This window comes from Danio aesculapii, chromosome 4, assembly GCF_903798145.1.
Source record: "Danio aesculapii chromosome 4, fDanAes4.1, whole genome shotgun sequence".
NCBI lineage: Eukaryota > Metazoa > Chordata > Actinopteri > Cypriniformes > Danionidae > Danio > Danio aesculapii.
Window position 1 is genome coordinate 56,741,850 of NC_079438.1, and position 22,474 is coordinate 56,764,323.

General features: G+C 34.9%; 1 protein-coding gene across 20 annotated transcripts in view; it reads left to right on the forward strand.

The window, feature by feature from the left end:
- Positions 1-22,226, forward strand: part of plekha5 (pleckstrin homology domain containing, family A member 5) — a 192,715-nt gene extending 170,489 nt beyond the window's left edge. For 8 of the 20 annotated variants that reach the window (XM_056456195.1, XM_056456180.1, XM_056456182.1 and 5 more), the window contains 14 exons: positions 3,510-3,575; positions 3,830-3,910; positions 4,840-4,989; positions 5,415-5,516; positions 7,866-7,974; positions 8,207-8,250; positions 8,671-8,838; positions 12,604-12,727; positions 14,521-14,636; positions 14,738-14,941; positions 15,419-15,565; positions 16,075-16,208; positions 16,890-17,026; positions 21,426-22,226. In XM_056456195.1, coding sequence (XP_056312170.1) covers positions 3,510-3,575; positions 3,830-3,910; positions 4,840-4,989; positions 5,415-5,516; positions 7,866-7,974; positions 8,207-8,250; positions 8,671-8,838; positions 12,604-12,727; positions 14,521-14,636; positions 14,738-14,941; positions 15,419-15,565; positions 16,075-16,208; positions 16,890-17,026; positions 21,426-21,544 — 1,701 coding nt within the window. In that variant the 3' untranslated portion in view covers positions 21,545-22,226. Of the gene's footprint in view, positions 1-3,509; positions 3,576-3,829; positions 3,911-4,839; positions 4,990-5,414; positions 5,517-7,865; positions 7,975-8,206; positions 8,251-8,670; positions 8,839-12,603; positions 12,728-14,520; positions 14,637-14,737; positions 14,942-15,418; positions 15,566-16,074; positions 16,209-16,889; positions 17,027-18,551; positions 18,677-21,425 lie in introns of all 20 variants that reach the window. The other 12 variants (XM_056456183.1, XM_056456187.1, XM_056456190.1 and 9 more) reach the window with 6 other exon arrangements.
- The last annotated feature ends 248 nt before the right edge of the window (positions 22,227-22,474 follow it).

Here is a 22,474-nt window from a genome sequence, read left to right on the forward strand (position 1 = left end):
GCAGTGAATTAAAAACATCTTTTAGCTTTATGTTAATATTAGTTTATAAGTTATTATATCTATATAGCTTTTAATCGCTGTAATATTAATAATGTAATATTATTTAATTTGTGATATCATCAACTAAGTTTGATGTACAAAATTTGAGATATTTTATGAGCTGTTGTACTGAGGTTTGCTTAGAGTGAATTAAACTCTTTTTAGCTTTATTTAAATATTATTTTATAAGCTATTATAGCTGTTAATAGCCATAATATTAAAATTGTTATGCTGTTTTAATGTCATATCATCTATTAAATTTGATGTAGAACATTTGAGATTTTCTGAAATGTTGTTCTGAAGTTTATTTAGAGTAAATTAACACCATTTTTAGCTTTGTTAATATTATTTTATAAGTTATTATATCTATATAGCTTTTAATCTGTGTAATATTAATAATGTAATGTTATTTTATTGTCATTTCATCAATGAAATTTGATGTACAAAATTTGAGATATTCTATAAATATTTACTTGCAGTGAATTAACCTATTTTAGCTTTGTTAATATTATTTAATAAGTTATTATATCTATATAGCTTTTAATCGCTGTAATATTAATAATGTAATGTTATTTTATTGTCATATCATCAACTAAGTTTGATGTACAAAAATTTGAGATGTTTTATGAGCTGTTGTACTGAGGTTTGCTTAGAGTGAATTAAAACTCTTTTTAGCTTTATTTAGATATTATTTTATAAGCTATTATAGCTGTTAATAGCTATAATATTAATAATGTTATGCTGTTTTTAATGTCATATCATCTATTAAATTTGATGTAGAAAATTTGAGATTTTCTAAAATGTTGTTCTGAAGTTTATTTAGAGTAAATTAAAACCATTACTTAGCTTAATGTTAATATTATTTTATAAGTTATTATATCTATATAGCTTTTAATCTGTGTAATATTAATAATGTAATGTTTTTTTTATTGTCATATTATCAATGAAATTTGATGTACAAAATTTGAGATATTCTATGAAATATTTACTTGCAGTGAATTAAAACCATCTTTTAGCTTTATGTTAATATTATTTTATAAGCTATTGTATCTATATAGCTATTATCAGCTATTATATTAATAATGTAATATTATTTTAATTTCATATCATCTATTAAATTTGATGTACAAAATTTGAGATATTCTATGAAATGTTGTTTTAAAATATTGATGGTGTATAAATATTTTGCATATGTTTATTTTAGCAGGCTAATATACAAAAATAAATACATAGATTAATATATACTCTTCAAAATATTTGGCTGGTCAAGCCCAACTATTGGGTTAAAAAGTGTCATTAATATTTAGTTTAACCCAACATTGTTTAACCAAGGGTTTGTCGATTTTTGATCAAACGCTGGTTATTGACAACCCAGCATTTTTTTAGAGTGTAAAAATTCTGCATGAATAATTATTAAAATGCATACTGTTTTATAAGAGATACATATATTGAATATATGTTGCTTAATGTGTGGTAAATTCACTACATGGGAGTAAAACTGAATGCAACTTGTAACTTTTCAGTCATTCTTCATGAAGTTGGCTGGTTTTTATACACTGGATGTCACATCTTGACTCTCAGTTGTGTTTTTAAGTTGACTTTATTTCATGTTTCTGTGTGTTGAGCTGTAAACTCTCAGAAATGCTGTAAAGTCTGAGTATCCTATGCCTTTTAATCCGCGCCCTTCTGTAGCGCTTTTTTTTTCGTCTAGTCTTCATCAGTCACAGTAGCTGGAGCTCTGACAGACCCCAGTGAACAGGACAGTAATTACAGCACAGCCTACACACTCAACCTTCACTGTCTTTCAGCACACACTCATATTACCAACCTTCCTGTCAAAGACTTTTGTGTGTATAAAAAGTGTTTAGGTGATTTACAGGGACACAGCTATGTATAATGACTTGGGAATGGCCTATACAGTAGGTATTACAACACTGAGATGGTTTATGAGCACATGCATCCAAAATAAAAGTTTGTTTTGACGTAATATATGTGTATTAAATAGATACACACACTTATGACTTGTAATTCAAAATGCTTAAAAGTCTTGTGTGTGTGTGTGTGTGCGTGCATGCGTGCGTATATGTGGTGTCCCACAGCAGATGTTGTGGATGTGTTCAACACGAGTGCAGTGAACAGTTTGGTGATTGTCTCTGCTTTTAGCGCAGCAGATGGTGTTGAAGCAGCGGTATTTCATTCATGAGATGATTCATAGAGTGTGTATGAGAGTTTCTTCTTTTCACAGTCATCATTAAGATGAGTTCACTTGATAGTACAATATTCTATGTGCACAGAACAATACAAATGTCAGGCAATAGAGTAAGAATATTGTTTGTTTGTTTTTCTTTGCATATGGTTAATATTTCTCACCCCTCTTTCAGGTATTTGTTCTTTTGCATTGCAAATTCTGACAAAATATTCAACTAAATGATAAAAAGAATTTGTTTTATGTGTTGAAATTTCCTTCTTAGTGTTTCTCTTGGAAGGCATTTTTCCACATCTTGTTTTTCTTTTAAATTACCTATTTAATATGTTTTCATTACGTGTGACAAAACTGTGGCCGCAAATGAAACCGTGATTCTCAGACCTTTCCAACGATGTGTGTTTGTCAAGATTAGAAAAATATTTTAATTATAAAAAGTATTTAAAGAAGACCTACTTAGCAAAAATCACTTTTATAAGGGGTTTAAACACAGTTGTGTGGCAACTGAATATGAATATAGTCAACTTCTAATGGTAAAAATATGTATTCATTTAATACACACTTGCGGAAACACTTTGATTGACATTCTCCGTTTATACATGTCATCAGAGGGGGAAAGCTCCGCCCACTAGTGACCATCTCTCCCTCATTAGCATAGGACATTAGTCTTGTTTTTGAATCTGCCACTATGCCGACCCACAGGCATTTGTAGCTCCGCCCTCTCGTGAAAAGAGCACAATCTCATTTGAATTTAAAGCGACAGACACCAAAATGCCACAATTTGGCTCAAAGCCTAAAAGGGGCAGTTTCAAACAGTTATAAAACATTATCTCTGTGGTATTTAAAGGGGGCAGAATAGCTCTCCTTTAACAAGTAAAGGGGATTAAAAATACTATGTGACATTGTTCATGTAAAACAGAGAAACCTCCATCAGACTTTCCCTCATCTGCTTCCTGCAAACTGTATGAATAGAGTTTGCATGCTTGTGTTTTGTATACAGCGTGACTGTATATAAAGATCCCTCCGTTGCACATGTTTATATTGCACCAGCTGTCTGTCAGAGTTACTGAAGCAGAAAACACTCATTCTGTGTATTTACATGTGTACAGAATATTGAAGAGCAAGTTGCATGTGGTAAATCGGGCTCATAAAGGCTTGATCGGATTCATGCCGCTTCCTCCATTGCTTCATGAGCTTCTAGGAGAGTCTGTCGGACGGGAATGATAAAAATGCGTGTGAAATCTTACAGTATTTCTTGTCATTTCAGCAGATGAGTCCTGAAGAGTACAGAGAAAACACCTACATGTACAGGCCAGAGGAGCTCGACGTCGACGTGAGTCTCTTTAGGATTGATTTATTTTATTTTATATCAGCTATTTTCTATTTTGAAAACAAAAAAATATAAAAATAAAAGGTATATTAAATAAATTACAGTTAATATAAATTAAAAATATTACATATAATACAATATAGTGAATAAATAAATATAATATTATTATTATACTTTCATTGATTCGCATGCATTTTTAGACTACCTGAGATATCAGTACATAAAGAATGAAAGTAAACAAACTTTATTGTTTGCAGGCGAAGTTAAGTCGGCTCTGTGAGCAGGATAAAGTAGTGCGAACTCAAGAAGAGAAACTGCAGCAGCTCCACAGAGAAAAGGTAAAGTCCGTCTGTCCATCTGTGAATTTCAGCATCTCACTCTCATTTGTTGTTGTGTTTCCATCTAAAGATGTGAATTAGATTTATGCGCAAAACTGGAATATGGCATTAAACATTTGCTTATAAAGCAGCGTTTCTATCCAATATCGATCACTTTCTGATAAACTGCCACCAAATATCAGACAGAAAATGTCGTTTTGTGCAGTCGGAGGAGCCACTCTGAGCATTTTTTCTTCTCTAATAAATGAGTTGCGCCTCAGAAGATGAAATGTAATGAATGCGCGGTGGATTTTGGAGACTGAGATGCTCTTTAGAAGCGCAGACAGATGCTCAAGACAGTTCTGGACGTAATCATAATATAATAATAAAAATAATACTGAGCCACTGTGATGACAGACTTTAGCTGAGGGATTTTAGAAAGACCAAAACAACATTTCAGATGTTTTACGATGTGCTGAAAGCACTGCTTTGTCCATTAATGCATCCCATCATACACATTTTTATCATCACATGATCTCTTAAAACAAAATGACATCACTTTACTCATGTAAATGCTTTAATTTGTTCGGTAAATATGTTTCCATCTTGGTTTATGCTCATTTTTACTTTTCGGATAAAACATATATGGCATTAGTTGTTTTTTGATGTGCATTTTCAGAATGTATGCGCATCTTTTTCATCAGATACTGTTAAAACTAAATATTTATGATGCACATGCTGGAATTTATTCAGTAAATGTGTTTCCATCGTCGTTTATGCTCAATTTTTACTTATTGAATGAAAGAGTATTCATTATTAATGCCAACTTTATGCATATTTTGTCGCTTTTATTAAGCATTTTTATGCGATATTGTAACAAATGCACATAAAAATAGGTGGATTGAAACATAGCGGGTTTCTCATGCCTTCATTTGTGTGTGTGTTTTCAGCACACACTGGAGACGGCGCTGCTCTCCGCCAGTCAGGAGATCGAGATGAGCTCTGAAAACCCAGCGGCGGTCCAGAGCGTGGTCCAGCAGAGAGACGTCCTGCAGAGCGGCCTGCTGAGCACCTGCAGAGAGCTGAGCCGCGTCAACACTGTACGACAACACACACTCTCAATACACACTCTCAAATGTCAACCTTGCCAAGAAAAATAATCAAGTTTTCACCAAAATATTAAAACCCTTTTGTGTAAGCAAGTATTTTAAGATACTATGAAGTAGTTATAAAGACATGTATAAAGAGATGTCATGTACTTTCTCTGTGAATGTATGTGTTAAGTTTTTACTGCAAACGTCACATCCGTAAAGCTGGAATTGCTCAGCACTAATTGTAATGCATTCTTTATAAACAACTCTATTAAATAGTGATAAGATTGATATAAAAGTCATGTTAGGATGATGGTTTTATAGCTAATTTGAGCATCCTGATGTGCATTTTTTATTTATGTGAACCAGTGTAGTCTCATACAATGCGCCAGTGTATCCTCAGCTGCTTATCTATAATGCTGTGCTGTTCACAGGAGCTGGAGCGAAGCTGGAGAGAATATGATCGACTGGAGGCCGATGTTACACTCGCCAAAACTAACCTGCTGGAGCAGCTGGAGGCCCTCGGCAGTCCACAGGTGATGAAGATTACTGATGTATACAGTATATATACAAAAATAAGACCGCTTATCGTACTACAAGAAAAAGAATGACTAAATTTCGTACAGGAATAACAGCGCAATCTGTGCATCAGAATAATCCTTTTATTTACCTTCCCTTGTGATGGCGTATTGATGACAGATTTGTTTTTAACTGCGTAAGGCTTAAGTGAAGTTTCACAAACTAATTTCGAGAGGAGCACGTGATATGATTGACTGCAGCTGGCCGCTCATCTACATTCACTAGTTAGCCAATCAGATTAACCCCAACTCACTACAAGTAGCCTAGCTAGAACTACTCTCTTATCTTCATTTTCCGAAGAAACCCCCCATCCACCCCTTCTCCTCCTTTCTTCCCTTACCACGGGGAGCTCTCGAGAACCACCTGATCTCGTACTCCCCTCAAATGCTCTATGGACCAGGCGGGAGCCCTGGGCTCACCTATCTCCGAGCTCAGGGTTCTCTCCCGGGACAGCATGCCGAACCTGCTAACAGTTGTCAAACAATATCTAAGTGTGAACTCTTGAAATAAAAATGGTGTTTTGGAATGAAGATAAGAGTTCGATCAAAGGTTTACGAGAACTGAAAGGCTACTGTGCTTCACGTTTTCTTCGTGAATTTACGACTGAAAACTGGACGAAAGGTGGATTGGATTACTTGTTTGGTGAAAATTGATCTCTCTGGATCAGTATGTCATGTGGCAGGGAGTGGTCATCCACGCACTGCCTGTACTGTTGAAAACATCACCACTGTTGAAGACATGATACTGAACCACGAAGATGCACCACGCAACTAATGACTCCGATATGCAAACGTTGCTTTATTTCTGTGTGTGCTAGTTTAGTTTGCAAGTGATATAATTGAAGCATTTTGTGAATATTTGGGTTATCATTGCAAGGTAATGTGGTGATATAAATCAGGTGAGGTGGGAAACGTATACATATATCATTTCATCTATTCGCCATCTAATTACAAAATATAATTAAAGTTGGAGGTAGTTTGACGTAATTCTGACAGAATTCATTTTGCTTGGATTTTTTGAGACACGGTGTATATATTTCACCCCAAAAAAGGTTTAAAGTTGGTTATTTCTATATTATTCTCTAGCATATCTGTTTGAAATATAGATATTGGATAGATCCTTGTTCAAAAGTTTTTTATATACACGATTATGCCGTCGAACTGTTGTATAAACACACTATCGTGCGATATGGCTGTGTATCGGCACTGCTGGGGCACTCAACCTCGAGCCAACGCATGCATCCCAATATACCAACATGCCAACCTGATTTCACCAAGTAGGAGATGTTCCTGGATTAACATCGAGATGAGCTCTGAAAACCCAGCGGCGGTCCAGAGCGTGGTCCAGCAGAGAGACGTCCTGCAGAGCGGCCTGCTGATCCTGGAACAACATTCCAATCAGCCAATCAAATTAAGGGATACATTACCATTTGTTAAATTTAGGCTTACATTTAGGTTTATGCACTTCTACCTGAGGCTTATCCAACTATTATTCCTCTCTGATTTTGGGAATAATTAACAGTTATGGTTGGGATTAGGGGTAGGGAATAGGTATGGATTATATTTTTGAAACAAAAAAGATCATAGATAGATGTTAATCCAGGATCACATCGTACTTGGCAAAATCGTGACATGATATACCAATATACAGGCATATCGCACTGCTACCCCTCTGATATAATAATGGAGAGAAGATTTTGTTCAACACATTTCTAATCATAATACTTTTAATAACTCATCTCTAATAACTGATTTATTTTATCATTGTCATGATGACAGTAAATAATATTGGACTAGATATAAAGTGACATTGAAAGGCTTAACTAGGTTAATTGGGTTAACTAGGCAGGTTAGGGTAATTAGGCAAGTTATTGTATACTGATGGTTTGTTCTGTAGACTATTGAAAAAATACAGCTTAAAGGGGCTAATAATTTTGACCTTAAAATTTATTTTAAAAATTAAAAAGTGCTTTTATTCTTGCCAAAATAAAACAAATAAGACTTTCTCCAGAAGAAAAAATATTATCAGACATACTGTGAAAATTTCCTTGCTCTGTTAAACATCATTTGGGAAATAATAAAAAAATAATAATAATAAAAGGGTGCTAATAATTCTGACTTCAACTGTATGTGTATATATATATATATATATATATATATATATATATATATATATATATATATATATATATATATATATGATTAATTGCATGAATGTATCATAAACACTGCATTATCACATTAAAAATATAAGAACTGTCAGTTGTGATGTCATCGTGACTTTAAAGTGTGTTTGTGTGTTGTCAGACGGAGCCGCCCAGTCAAAAACATGTTCAGATCCAGAAAGAGTTGTGGAGAATTCAGGATGTGATGGAGGCGCTGAGCAAGAACAAACCCAAGAGAAACCCTGAACCCAGTGAGAGACAGAACACACACACACACACACACACACACAAAGAATAACTTCTCGACTCAATGATAATTAATAAAACGTTTGTTGCAGCCATGAAGTGTTTTTTTATACTTTATTGTTTTGTGTTTTTTGTTGTATTTTGCTTCTTGATTTTTCTTTTTCTTTGTTTTGTTTTGTTTCAGCACTTATAGGACACACAGCCATGAGTTCACACACACTTTCTCTTTATTTATAGGTTTTCCTGGTGCAAACCCTCTGTCAACCCTGCATAAAAGTGAAGTAAGTACTTGTTCCAGGACACACGTGCACAAACTCACTCAAACACACTCTTCTTCATGCAAACACACACATACCCATTCACTTACACACACAAAAAACACAAATGCTCATTCACAAATGCTCATACACACACACACACACACACATACTCACTCACACGCAATCACTTACACACATAAAACACACATTTACACACATAAAACACACACTCACCCATACACTCATTTACACACTCACACACAAACACACTCTCACTCACTTACATACACACACACACACACACACACACACACTCACACACAAACTAACTTACACTTTTACTTACACTCCTGCACACACACACACAGACACAGAGGGCGAGTGTAGGTCAGTGTTGTTGGTGGACTGCATCAGTATCTGCTCTTCACTGTATGAATGCAGGACTCTGTAGACTCCTCGTGTGTTCCTCCTCGTCCTCCTCTGCCGTACTCATATGAAGGAGGCGACCGGCCGCCGCCCCTCCCGAACCCCGGTCAGCCACACACCACCCGCACAACACCCCACCGACCAGAGGACCGCAAAACTGCCCAGCGCAACGGCACACACACCGTAAGACAGAGCCGTGAAGCCCTTCATCCCAAAACCACCACCACCATCATCCTCATCTAAACCATCACCAAACCCAACAGCATCTCCAGTTTACAGCCTGCTGCTGCTCATAGAGGTTTAAGGTGTCCTTCTTACAAGGTCAAGGTCAACTGCTTGTTTAGCACCTTTAAACAATATGAATGTTGACCAAAGTGCTTCACAGACATAAGCTAATAAGCTAAATCTAATTTTACATTTAATGTCAATAAGAAACCTTTTTTTTTAAGGGTGTGAAAATTAATTGTTTCTTCGGTGCACCACGATGCAGATGGGAACAATTCGATATCGGTTCAGTTATAGCTAAGGCCAGACGAAATCTGCTGACGTTTTTTGCTATTTTTGCAGAGGATTTTGGTAAAAATCTGCGGATTTCTGCGGAATTAATTTGGGAGTATCATAACTAAAACCTTAATATGTGAAATAAAAAATAATATCTTTTTAACTTTTACTTAATTTTTAAAATGCAAATCCAATTAGATTCACTTTATTTGGCAAACAAAGCAAGTCTCTCATATAATATCTCTACTAAAAGACAGAAAATACTACTTTACACACTGCATTGTACATAAATCTGATCAACATTTTCACATTAGTCAATAATATTACTGTAATTAATTTAAAAGATGAATAAATATAGATTTACACACATTTACACAAGTAAATAAACTGAATTAATGATGGGCTGAAAATCTGCGGTAATCTGTGCACGCAGATTCTGTGTGGGCCTAGTTATAGGTCATAACTGCTTATTACGTACTGACGTCATTTATCCACTATGCGCAATGTCGTGGTAGAATTCTATGGACGAAGGAGGCGAGGGCGAGTAAATAAAACGCTCCTACTAATAAAAAAGCAGATAACTGTGCACAATTCCACTGCTTGTGAGTTTGCTGGACAGTCTTTTATTGACACTGAGGAATGGTACAGCACGAGCCGCTATTTCACTGCTAGAGAGAAATGCTATAAAACTTCTTCTGCCTCTCTCTCTCTCTCACACACACACACACACAATTTGGACATTTGACCCGCTGGGGTGTTTGTGAGGTAACTTTCAACTCTCCTCTTGGCTGTTAAAGTGATGCATGTGGATCCAGATGCGAGCGTGCCTGTGGTGTCACCGCGTCTATTATGGATTACCTGTGATAAGGCATTATGCGCATATAGACTGTAACCGCGGCTGTTCTTCCCGTGTCACTCATCGGTGAATAACTCTTTCATTTTTAAAACCCTTTCTGTTGAGCGGGTGAAGACAATCACCAAGTGTAAGAATTCGCTTGACAGAGCTTTAAAAGCAAGCGGGATAATATTGACATTCGATTATTTGTTCTAAATGCTCATGCTGTCTTCTGTCCATGTATTGGAGTTTTGTTTAAAACATTCAGAAAGATACTACTATACAGTCGGGACTCCTAAAAAGACAAACTATTTTGTATAAGTAAGCCAAAGAGAAGAGGCAGGTTGACTGATAAAATAAACCCTTAATGTTGGTGAGCTCTAACTTCTAATAGTAATGTGTTCCAAAGTATTTGGTGCATAGACTGAGTAAGATCTCTCTCCTTTAGTTTTCAAGCGGGATTTAAGAACAATTAGCAGGAGCTGAGGTAAAGACATCAGAGATCTTTGAGGAGAATACAAACTTAAGAGGTTCAGCTATGTATGCTAAAATCCTAACAATACAGCATCTGAACTGTGGACACCATAGTAAATTATTGACTCCAGTCCAATTCATTATTAAAAAATAATGCACACTATAGCAGGAATATAGAACATGTGTAACAAGGACACCTTAAAGTATTAGCCAATGCTGCAATACAAAGGCAAAGTGCAGTAACTACAGTATACTAACACTAAAAGTCAAACGTGTTGTCTTGCAATAAAAATAATAAATAAATACTGCAAAAATGACTGCACTTTGCTTTTGGACAGCAGAATATAGCTGGTCATCAGAAGATTATCTGCATTAGCTGATAATCGCATACATGTTGTGTTAGTTCAGTTCCTGCCTGATTTTTATTCCCTCTTTTTGTTTCATTATTTTTTGTCACATTATTTAACAAACATGCAATGAAAAGCTCACCACTCAGGCAGTATTTTGAGTCGTTCACAAGAAATACATTTTTATTGACATGTAATAATATAATATTGAGACATATTTCTGGACATTTTGGTTTTGCACATTTTAATTCATCCATTTTTTTAAATCCTACCTTGAGGTTATATTAATATAATTTGTTTAATATATAATTTAAATAATTAATATGTGTATATAAAATTGAATGTTTTTGACCTGGGACTAATTTTGAGTAAAATATATGTACATTTAAAGTAATTTTTTTATATATACATTTTATTCTATTGATTGTAGTTTTTTTTATTTTAAATAGTTTTGCTTTATTAATATTTGTCTTCATTTGTTCACATGCATTTTTATCTTATGCATTTTTATTATATTTTCCTCATTTATTTTATTAATTGTAGTTTTTTAATAGACAAGTTTTGCCTGATTAATATTTATCTTTATATGTTTACATGCATATTTTTATCTATTCATTAATAATTCTTTTCCAATTTTTTTCCAAGTTTTTTTATATGCAAAGTTTGTCTAATTAATATTTATCTACATTTGTACATGTGTATTTTTATTTATTAATTTAAATTTATTTTTACATCATTTATTTTATTAATTGTAGTTTTTTTCCTTTGTTCTTTTAATAGACAGTATTTGCCTTATTAATATTTACCTTCATTTGTACACATGCATTTTTTTATGTATTCATTTTAATGATTTTTTTCCCAAATTTATTTTATTAATTGTAGTTTGTGTTTATTTTTGTTTTGTTTTTTATATACAAGTTTTGCCTAATTAATATTTATCTTTATTTGTACATATGTAGTTATTTATTTATCAATTTGAATTTTTTTTTCATAATTTATTTTATTAATTGTAGTTTTTTTTTCGTTCTTTTATTATCCAAATTTTGCCTAATTAATATTTATCCTCATTTGTGCACATGCTTTTTTATTTATTAAGTTTAATTAATTTTTTCCTCATTAGTTTTATTACTTGTAGTTTTTTATTATACAACTTTTGCTTGAATATTTCTCTTCATTTGTACATAACTCTGTGTGTTTATGTATATAAAACAATTTATTTTTGTAATGTATGTAAAGTATATTTTCATTTTACGTTTTTACTTTATAAACTGAACGTTACTTAAAATCTCTTTCACTAATATGTGCATGTGTTTTTCAAACGTTATGTGAAGTGTGGTCATTTTAGAAATGTTATGTGTCTTGGTATTTTGTATTAGTCATTAAAATAGTCATTTAAATCAGCTTTTAATGTTATAAAACAAGCACACTGTTACTCATCCTCAAATCATCAAGCTTGTGTGATGCTATTTCTCCAGTGGAATGAAAACAAAATGTATCTGCCTCTAAACATTCATTTAAAAATCCATTTTGTTTGAGATATTTGTCATGTGCTTGTTGCATTTTAATCCTTATGTTTCCTTGTCATCAGTATCCTTGAGCTCTTCCCGTGAACATTCTCAGATCAGCCGCTTTGTTTGTGTTTCTACTTCATCCTTTATGAGGCTTAGATTCCTCGAGATGTATTACATATTCTCATTGCCATCAGAACATGTAATCCATGCTCACAAAGCATCCCGTAATGCCGTCAGTGTGTGTGTTGTAAATAACACATGGCGGTTGTGTTTTGCGCAGGGCCCGGATTACAGGCTGTATAAAAGCGAGCCGGAGCTGACCACAGTAGCAGAAGTCGACGAGAGTAACGGTGAAGACAAATCAGAGCAGACGGCAGAGAAAGAGCCGCCTGGTGTCACTAAAGGTGCTCCACAGAACACATTTACTTTACTTTACTGTAGCAGACGCTTTAATCCAAAGCTGCACACAAGTAAAAGCAGTAGAAATAAGTGAAATGGGCAGAAGTGCAACAGTAGATGACAAGTCTCAGTTTAGCGTTGTGTAAATAGTTATTTATTTTTACAAGCAAAGAGAAGAAAAAAAGAGAACAAAATAAATAAACAGATTTATGTTTGCAATGGAATAGAATTTAATAGAAAAATAGAATAAAATGCAAAGGAATAGCATAGAATTTGCATGAATAATTGAAGTAACTTCACTTAAATTATGAATAATCAGTGACATGTTTTAAAAAACTGAGTACAATGTGGTGTAATTTTACTCCATACTGTTAAACACATTGACATGAATTTAGAACAAGAGATTAAGAATAGAATGCAAATAGAATGGAATAGAATTAGAATCGAACAGAATTAAATTTGCATAAATAATTAAAGTAACTTCCCTTAAACAGTAAATAATGATGTGTTTAAAAAAAAAACTGAGTACAATGTGGTGTAATTCTTCTCCATGCTGTTCCTCAGTCCAATATTAAACACATTTACATGGATTTACTGTCGCAGATGCTTTAATCCAAAGCTGCTTGCAAATAAAGGCAGGAGAAATAAGTGAAAATGGCAGAAGAGCAACAGTATGTTGACGCTGGTGAAGTCTCAGTTTAGCATTTTGTACATTGTTTTTTTTTTAAACAAAGAAAAACTGAACTAAACTAATAAACAGATATAGAATAGAATGCAGTAGAATAGAATAGATTGCAATGAAATGGAATAGAATAGAAAAAAAGAGAAGGAATTGCAATGGAATAGAATATAATGCAGTGGAAGAGAATGCAGTGGATTAGAATAGAATTTGTAATTTATTTTATTTAACAGGGACAATGCTCATTAATAAACAGTGAGACTGTAAATAAGGCAGAGTTAGCCACGGGGGCTAATTAACATCTGTTGCCCCCTGCCAGATTTTAAAAGGCAACCTAAAATCAAAAACACATGATCACACATACAGAAACAGTAAAATTACAAATGACAACAGTATAAAACATGTAATAAGAATTTCTTAAAATATTCTTATTTTATGGAATGGAATGGAATGGAAGAGAAGGCAATAGTATATAATAGATTGCAGTGAAATAGAATAAAAAAGCAGAGAAAAGAAAAGAGCAGAACAACAAAATTGAATAGAATGGAAAAGAAGAGGAGATAATGCAGTGAAATAGAATACAATGGAAGAGAAGAAAGTGGAATAGAATGCAGTGGAAGAGAATAGAATGCAATGAAGTAGAATAAACTGAAAGAAGAGAATGCAGTAGAATAGATTGCATTGTAAAGGAAGAGAATGGAATGGGATATAATAGAATGCATTGGAAGAGGAACGAATGCAGGGGAGTAGAATGCATTGCAATGAATGAGAAGCTAATATAATGGAATAGATCTAAATGGACTTGAATAGAAGAGACTCTAGAAGAAAGAACTATCCAATATAATTAAGGAACACTTATTAGAATGAACAAAATATATTTAGTAGATCAGGAAAAAGCACACAAAAACCTGAAATGAATCTTTCTTCATCAATATTACCAACAACTTTAGTGAATTCTGTTCATTCTAGGCTGTGTAGTGAGAACAGGAACTATATTGAGCCGCAGAAATGCTTGTGATAGGAATGTCATGTTAAAATACCAAATATAATGTTATTTTTCACAGGGATGCCTCACACTCAGTGTTCACTGTGTGTATGATTATTTTGTGTGTCTACCAGGTATAGTTTACCCAGTAGGAGTGGTCAGTCCCAGAACTAAATCACCCATGCCTGAGTCCTCCACCATCGCCTCCTACGTCACCTTGAGGAAGACCAAAAAGCCTGATCCCAGAACAGTAAGTGCAGTGTGCTCTACATACTGCATATACTGCTGCAAAACTCTATGTTGTGCCTTAAAAATGCGCAACTTCATTTATTCTCTATGTGGTGTGCTCAGTGTCAGCCGCAGGACCGTCCCCGCAGCGCTGTGGAGCAGATGAGCTGTGGTGCTGAAGTGGGCCGAACACGCATGAGTGTGGAGGAGCAGATGGAGAGAATCAGACGACACCAGCAGGGGGCGCTGAGAGAGCGCAGGAGAGAAGACGGCTCTCTGTCACGCAGTCTGTCTTTCACTAAAGACAACACATACTACACACTGCAGGTATCTGCTTCACACACTCCCGATGGTAGCTAACTGCAGACTTGAAGTCTCAGACGTGCAATCACAGACACAATGGAGCTAGTGGCATCACTGTGAGGGGTGGGGTCAGGGGCGGGGTTAGTTGTGTGCATTAAAGGCATTACAAGCAATTCAGCTTGCATTTGTCTGAGATTGCATCATGTCTGCATCTAGATCAGAGGTGCTCAAACCTTTTCTCATGAAGGGCCCGAATCCAAACTTGATTGGTGAACCAAATCAAAGGTTACCATTGGCATCTGTGATCTAGATTCATTACAGGATTGATTCAAAGTTGACATTAAATGCAAGTGGAAGTGGGACGGTTTTTCTAATGTGAACAAACAATATAGGCAGGGCTTACACTGGAGGTTTGTCTGGACTTGTTTGTAATTCAGTTGCTCAGCTTCAGTGTTTTCTGCCTCCTCCTGCGTGATTTTAAGCTGAGCGTTTGTTTTTCAGGCACGTAAGAAGAGTCCGGCGATCTCTCCAGACGAGCAGGACGAGCGCAGAGACATGACGCCTGTGGAGCGAGACACAAAACACACAGAGGAAAACTGCAGAGACACTGAGGAGCAGCAGCCAGCACACATGCACCTGGAGATCAAGGTGCATATTCACACACCGTTTCCTTAAAAATAAACAGGAAATATGAAAGGGAATTTCAAATGTTTTCTATATTTTTAATATCTCAATATTATTCGTTGCATGATTTTATTGTATAGATTTGAATCACTCAATAAATATAATACATGTATTTTTTATTATTTTAAATTTGTTTTGCAATATCTTATTTGTATTTAATTGTATTATCTTTCTATTCCTAAAGTTATTAGCTGACTGTTACTGTTTAAAAAAAAAAAAAATTTAATGCACCAAAATACATTGGCTATATTCACTAACAAATTGATAAAAATATTAATTTTCAACTGGGGTGTACTCATTTATGTACTGTAGATTGATTGATTGATTGATTGATTGATTGATTGATTGATTGATTGAATGATTGATTGATGTCAACATATAGGTAAACATGTCTAGCCATGTTTGCATAAAGCAGTGAACATTGTAGAGAACTTATTGGGTGTTTTTATGGGTGTGTGTGTGTGTGTGTACAGGAGAAAGCATCCGTGACACGCTCGGTCTCCATGAAAGAGTCTCTCCTGAAGAGTGTGAGTCCCAAACCAGTGCTGAACCAGGACGAATCTGAGTGTAAACTGCAGTATGACAGAAAATTGGCAACTCAGAACAGGTAGAGCTGACAACACACACACAGACACACACTCTTACACATGTTTGTTGTCCTTTATTACTAAGTACGTTGCATAACCTTTGCATTGACAATAGTTTTGACATTGTTTTTCTGTCAGGTTAAGGGTATTTTTTGTGGCCTACCCCTAGTCCTAACTCAAACCCTGATGGGTCAATCATTAGATACTGATGAAAACACATTCTGGATGATTTATAAGGAATTTTAATTGGTAATGGCCCGGTAAAATGTTCTCACTAGTGGGTTGCCAGTTGGATTTCACTATAAAGGGAGTATAGTTGACCCTCACAAGTATAGCGAAACACACACACACACACACTCACTAGATTTTTGGCATTTACAAGGATTCTCCACAGGCATAATGTCATTTTATACAGTAAAATAACTTATTGCATGCTCCACCAACACAAAATCTGAATGTGAAAAAACACAGCTAAGTGTGATTTTGAACAGTTTTAAATTACGAGGACACAAGGCAAGTCCTCATAAACCACCTCAACATCGTAATACCTCATACCCATGTCATTATACACATTTGTGTGCCCATAAATCACATAAACAAGCACAAACACGCTCAAACACACACACATGCTCAAACACACACTCACACAGATAGACACTGCGGTTTAGGAGTTCATGATTGTGTGTGTGTGTGTGTTTCAGCCTGCAGACGGCAGTGATGGTACGTGTGGGCACTGAGGAGGATGAAGAAGATGAAGAAGAGGAGCAGAAAGACTCAGTTCAGCAGCAGGAGGGCTCTTATGAGCTCAGCAACAGCAAACACAGCACACTGATCACAGGTCAGCAGAGCAGATCACACTCTCTCAGTCACTACCACAAACTCTGGCTTCAGGAAAGTGTTTAAAGATGCTTTTCCCTCCTAAACCCTCCCGTAATGCTCCGTCAGCATGCTGCCACTAACACTAACGCTACCAGAGTTGCTGTGCACTGGTGCCTTTTAAAAGTTGCGTTCAGAGATTTTGATTTTGGTGATTTATATTGCGTGTTTTTATAATATATTTATTCATTTACATGTTTCTTATATATATATTATAATTATAAATGTGGGTTAGACTTTAATTTAAAAGTCAATATTTAAATCAATTAATCAATACATTAATACATCAGGGACTAAGCCTATGGATAGTGAGTGAGTGACTTTAATCTAAGGTGATGTAGTTTTATGTTATTACTAGAGTGATTATATTACATGTTAATGAATTATATTGGTTTTTTATATATTTATTAATTTGCATGTTTCTTTATATATGCGGTTACATCATTCACAGTATGTACATTATATAAAGTAATATGTGTGGATGTATTTATATTTATATTTATGTATTGATAACTTAAGAGATGATATTTTAAAGACTTAAACGTTATAACTGCACCTTATGCTGCTGCTTAATTTTAGTGTTTCAACGTATTCATGTTGTGTATTTAATTACATAACACACACACACACACACACATGTATATATATGGATACATATATATGTATTACATTTGATACATAACATTTAAAGTCATACATTTATTCATTCATTCATTTTCCTTTGGCTCAGTCCCTTATTTATCAGAGGTCGCCACAGCGGAATGAATTGCCAACTATTCCAGCATATGTTTTGAGCAGCGGATGCCTTTCCAGCCACAACCCAGTATTGGGAAACACCCATACACTCTCACATTTACACACACACACTCATACACTATGGCCAATTTAGTTTAATCAATTCACATATAGCGCATGTGTTTGGACTGTGGGGGAAATGAGAGCACCTGGAGGAAACCCACGCTAACACGGGGAGAACATGCAAACTCCACACAGAAATGCCAACTGGCCCAGCCGGGACTCGAACAAGCGACTTTCTTACTGTGAGGCAATAGTGCTAACCAATGAGCCACCGTCTTACATTGAATGATCTTTATTTAAATATCTTACTTCTTTACATTTACAGCAATTCATAAACTCAGTTGTATAATAAATTAAATATACATTGTCATATTCAAGTTTCAGATACCAGTGCACCACCACTAACACAAAACCTGTTGCATATTGGAGCGTTTTATAACCTTTTAGTAAATTTAATTTCAGTGAATCAAAAAAAAAACCATTCCACATTACCACATATATTTGATTCACTTAAAAGAACCAGTTCAAAAGAGTCATTTGATCAGCTCTTCTGGTATATTTAAAAAAAGAATCAGTTCTAGTTAGAAGGTGTTGATTTGTGTGTCTTGCCTGAGTGTTTTAATACGTGACTAACCGTGTATGCATGCGTGTGTGTGTGTGTGTGTGTGCATGCACTGTGTGTTTTGCAGTGAACAGTGTGTCGACTCCTCCTCAATCTCCAAGCTCCTCGTCCTCTCCTCCGCCTCCACCCTCCCCTCCACAGCTGACGGACGGGTCACACTTCATGTGTGTGTGAGAGGAGACTCATGCACCAGTAAGACACATAGACACACACACACACACATATTCCTTGAGAAGTGAAGATGGAAACAGCTTAGAATATTAATTCATTCATTCATTTTATTTTCGGCTTCGTCACTTTATTAATCAGGGGTCGCCACAGCAGAATGAACCGACAACTTATCCAGCATTTATGCAGCAGATGCCCTTCCAGCTGCAACCCAGTACTGGGAAACACCCATAAGCACTCTCATTTACACACATACTCAAACACTACGGCCAATTTAGCTTATTCAATTCCCTAATAGCGCATGTGTTTGGACTGTGGGGGAAACCGGAGCACCCGGAAGAAACCCACGCCAACATGGGGAGAACATGCATACTCCACACAGAAATGCTGACCCGGCTATCTTCTTGCTGTGAGATGTGCACAGGTCTTATAATGTATAATGACTCTTTATGATGCTGTTCATAAAATCAGTTTCACAGCAGCTCCTGTTTGCTCTGAGTGCAGGCTTTACTGTGTCATAAATGCTGTGTGTGTGTGTGTGTGTGTGTGTGTGGCTGTGTGTGTGTAATCTGTCTGTTCTCTCAGGAAAATGAAGGATCCCCTCAAATGAAGCAGTAATTAGCTTTCCGACTAGAGTTCATTAGCTTCAGAGTCTCACTGAGTAGAAAGATCCACTAATTAACACTGCAATTAAGAGTCATTCAGACACCACTGCACACCACGACACACTCTTTTTACACACTATATATGTGGTGGAAGTCAAAGTTATTAGCCCTCTTTGTAAAATGAATTCTTTTAAAAATATTTTACAAGTGTTGCTTAATGGAGAGAAGATTGTTTCAACACATTTGTAAACATAATAGTTTTTATCCTTCATTTCTAATAAGTGATTTATTTTTTCTTTGCTATTAGATATTATTCAAGATACTAGTCTTCAGCTTAAAGTGACATTTAAATGCTTAACTAGTAATTAGGGTGAAGTTAGGGTAATTAGGCAAGTCATTGTATAACAGTGGTTTATTCTGTAGACAATCAGAAACAAATATAGCTGAAAGGTGCTAATAATATTGACCTTAACATGGTTTGAATATAATTAAAAGCTGCTTTTATTCCAGCCAAACTAAAAAAGACTTTCTCCAGAAGAAAAAATAATATAGGAAATACTGTGGAAATGTTATTGATCTGTTGAAGATCGTTTTCATATATATGCACACTCATAATAAGCATCAACATATATATATATATATATATATATATATATATATATATATATATATATATATATATATATATATATATATATATATATATATATATATATATATGTGTATATATATATATGTGTATATATATATATATATATATATGTGTATATATATATATATATATATATGTGTATATGTATACACACACACACTCACACAAATTCATAATAATGCTCAGGTAAATGTAATCTTTTGTATTGTTTGTATGATCACATGAAGCTGTTTTATTTAGACTGATGTTTTGTGGATGGTGGGGTTTATTTCATTAGTTTTTGTTAGTGAGTGAAGTCAATTAAACATGACGATGATGTAAATGTAACTCAGGTGTAATGATGGAAACACTGCTTTATCATGCATCACTAACATACTGGAACAATAACAAATATCATTTACATAATGAAAATACACCTTGCAGATTTATGTATCTATCTATTTTACAGTTTCACAATTTTATTATTTTTAATATATAACTACATAAGGGTCATAATTAAAATGCATACTAATTATTAAAACTACATTTAAATAGAGTTGAAGTCTAAATAACATGCTCCTGTGATTATTTTTATTTTTTTATTTTTATTTTTTTCAAATATTTCCCAAATGAGGTTTGCAAGCAAGACTTTTTTCACAGTATTTCCTAAAGTATTTTTTCTACTGGAGAAAGTTTTATTTTAGCTAGAATAAAAGCAGTTTTTAATTTTTTAAAACCATTTCAAGGTGAATATTATTAGCACCTTAAGCTATATATTATTTTGGATTGTCTACAGAATAAACCACTGTTATACAATGACCTATATATATATATATATATATATATATATATATATATATATATATATATATATATATATATATATATATATATATATATATATATATATATATATATATATATATATATATTTGCTAATGCATCAAAATTTGTCTTGAAATAAAATGCATTATTATTATTGTTGTTGTTATATTATTATTATTATTATTATTATTATTATTATTATTATTATTATTATTATTATTTATTATTATTATTATTTATTATTATTATTATTATTATTTATTCACACATTTTCCTTCAGCTTAGTCCCTTTATTTATCAGGGGCTGCCACAGCGGAATAAACCGCCAACTATTCCAGCATATGTTTTACGCAGCGAATGCCCTTCCAGCTGCAATCCAGTACTGGGAAACACCCATACTCACTCATACATTCACACACACATGTGGGGAAAACCGGAACACCCAGAGGAAGCCCACGCCAACACGGGGAGAACATGCAAACTCCACATAATAATGCCAACTGACCCAGTCGGGACTCGAACCAGCGACCTTCTTGCTGTGAGGCGACAGTGCTAACCACTGAGCCACCGTGCCACCGTTATCATTATTATCATCATGACTTGCTTTTTTATTTTCTTAAACGAATATTCGATCGGCTATTAAACATGTCACAAGTTTAATTGTAACGACATACTGAAGTGTATACAATGTGTTTATTGTTTGTGTCTCCAGCGTCATGTGACAGGAAGAACACATCATCACCATCATCAGACAGGAAGTCTCGCCCCCTCCCGCATCAGCTGCCCAACACGAACTCAACAGCATCCAGGCCTCAGTTCGACAGCGACTGATTCCTAGTGATTATTATTCCTATTATTAATCCTATTATTTATACTCCTCCAGTTCTTAAGGTGCTTTCACCCCCAGACGGATGTTCCTGACGGCACCCCGAACCCCCCCCACTGTTGGCCTTCATCGTTTGCTTTGTTTTCTATGGATTTTATCCAGGTTTTAGCCAGTGTTGCTCGATGAGGTTTTTTAGTACTCATATCTTTTTTGCACTGTACGACACACTCATGGTTGGTTTTACTATGTATAAAACGCTGTACAGCTCTCAATAAGGTGCCCATGGACAGCAGCACATGTACAATGATCTGTATGTTTGATAGTCCGCAATAGACACACACTGTTTTCCCGACACACTCATGAATGTCCAGCTTCTGTTTTATTTTTCTATGGCTGAGATATATTTAATAGAGAGCTTTATGAGGAGATTGTTTAGCGAGTTCGGTTGAGAGAGACGTGGACAACGGTTGACAAAAAGCAATAAGCAGGATTTTTCGGTGTTTCTCTTCGATGTATAAAGTGTAAAGATGATGATGTAAATATACCGTACACCGGACTAAATGAGCAGAGCAGAGCCGAGCAGAAGAGCTTGTGTATCAGAGTCAATATGCAAATGTTCATATTTCATCTGTTTTATATCATGTCCAATAAATGTTGATGTTCTTATATATGCCCAGAGATTTACCAGGCGCTGGCTCCTCATTATTGAGAGTTTGGGAGTGGTGTGTGTGTTTGCTTGTGTTTGTTTCTGTGCATGTCTGTGTGTGTCTGTGTTTGCTTGTATCTGTGTTTGTGTGTGTGTGTCTATTTGTGTATACATACACTACCTGACAAAAGTCTTGTCGCCTATCCAAGTTTCAGGAGCAACAAATAATAGCTTGACTTCTAGTTGATCATTTGGTATCCGAAGTGGCTTATATGAAGCGCCTCCTTCC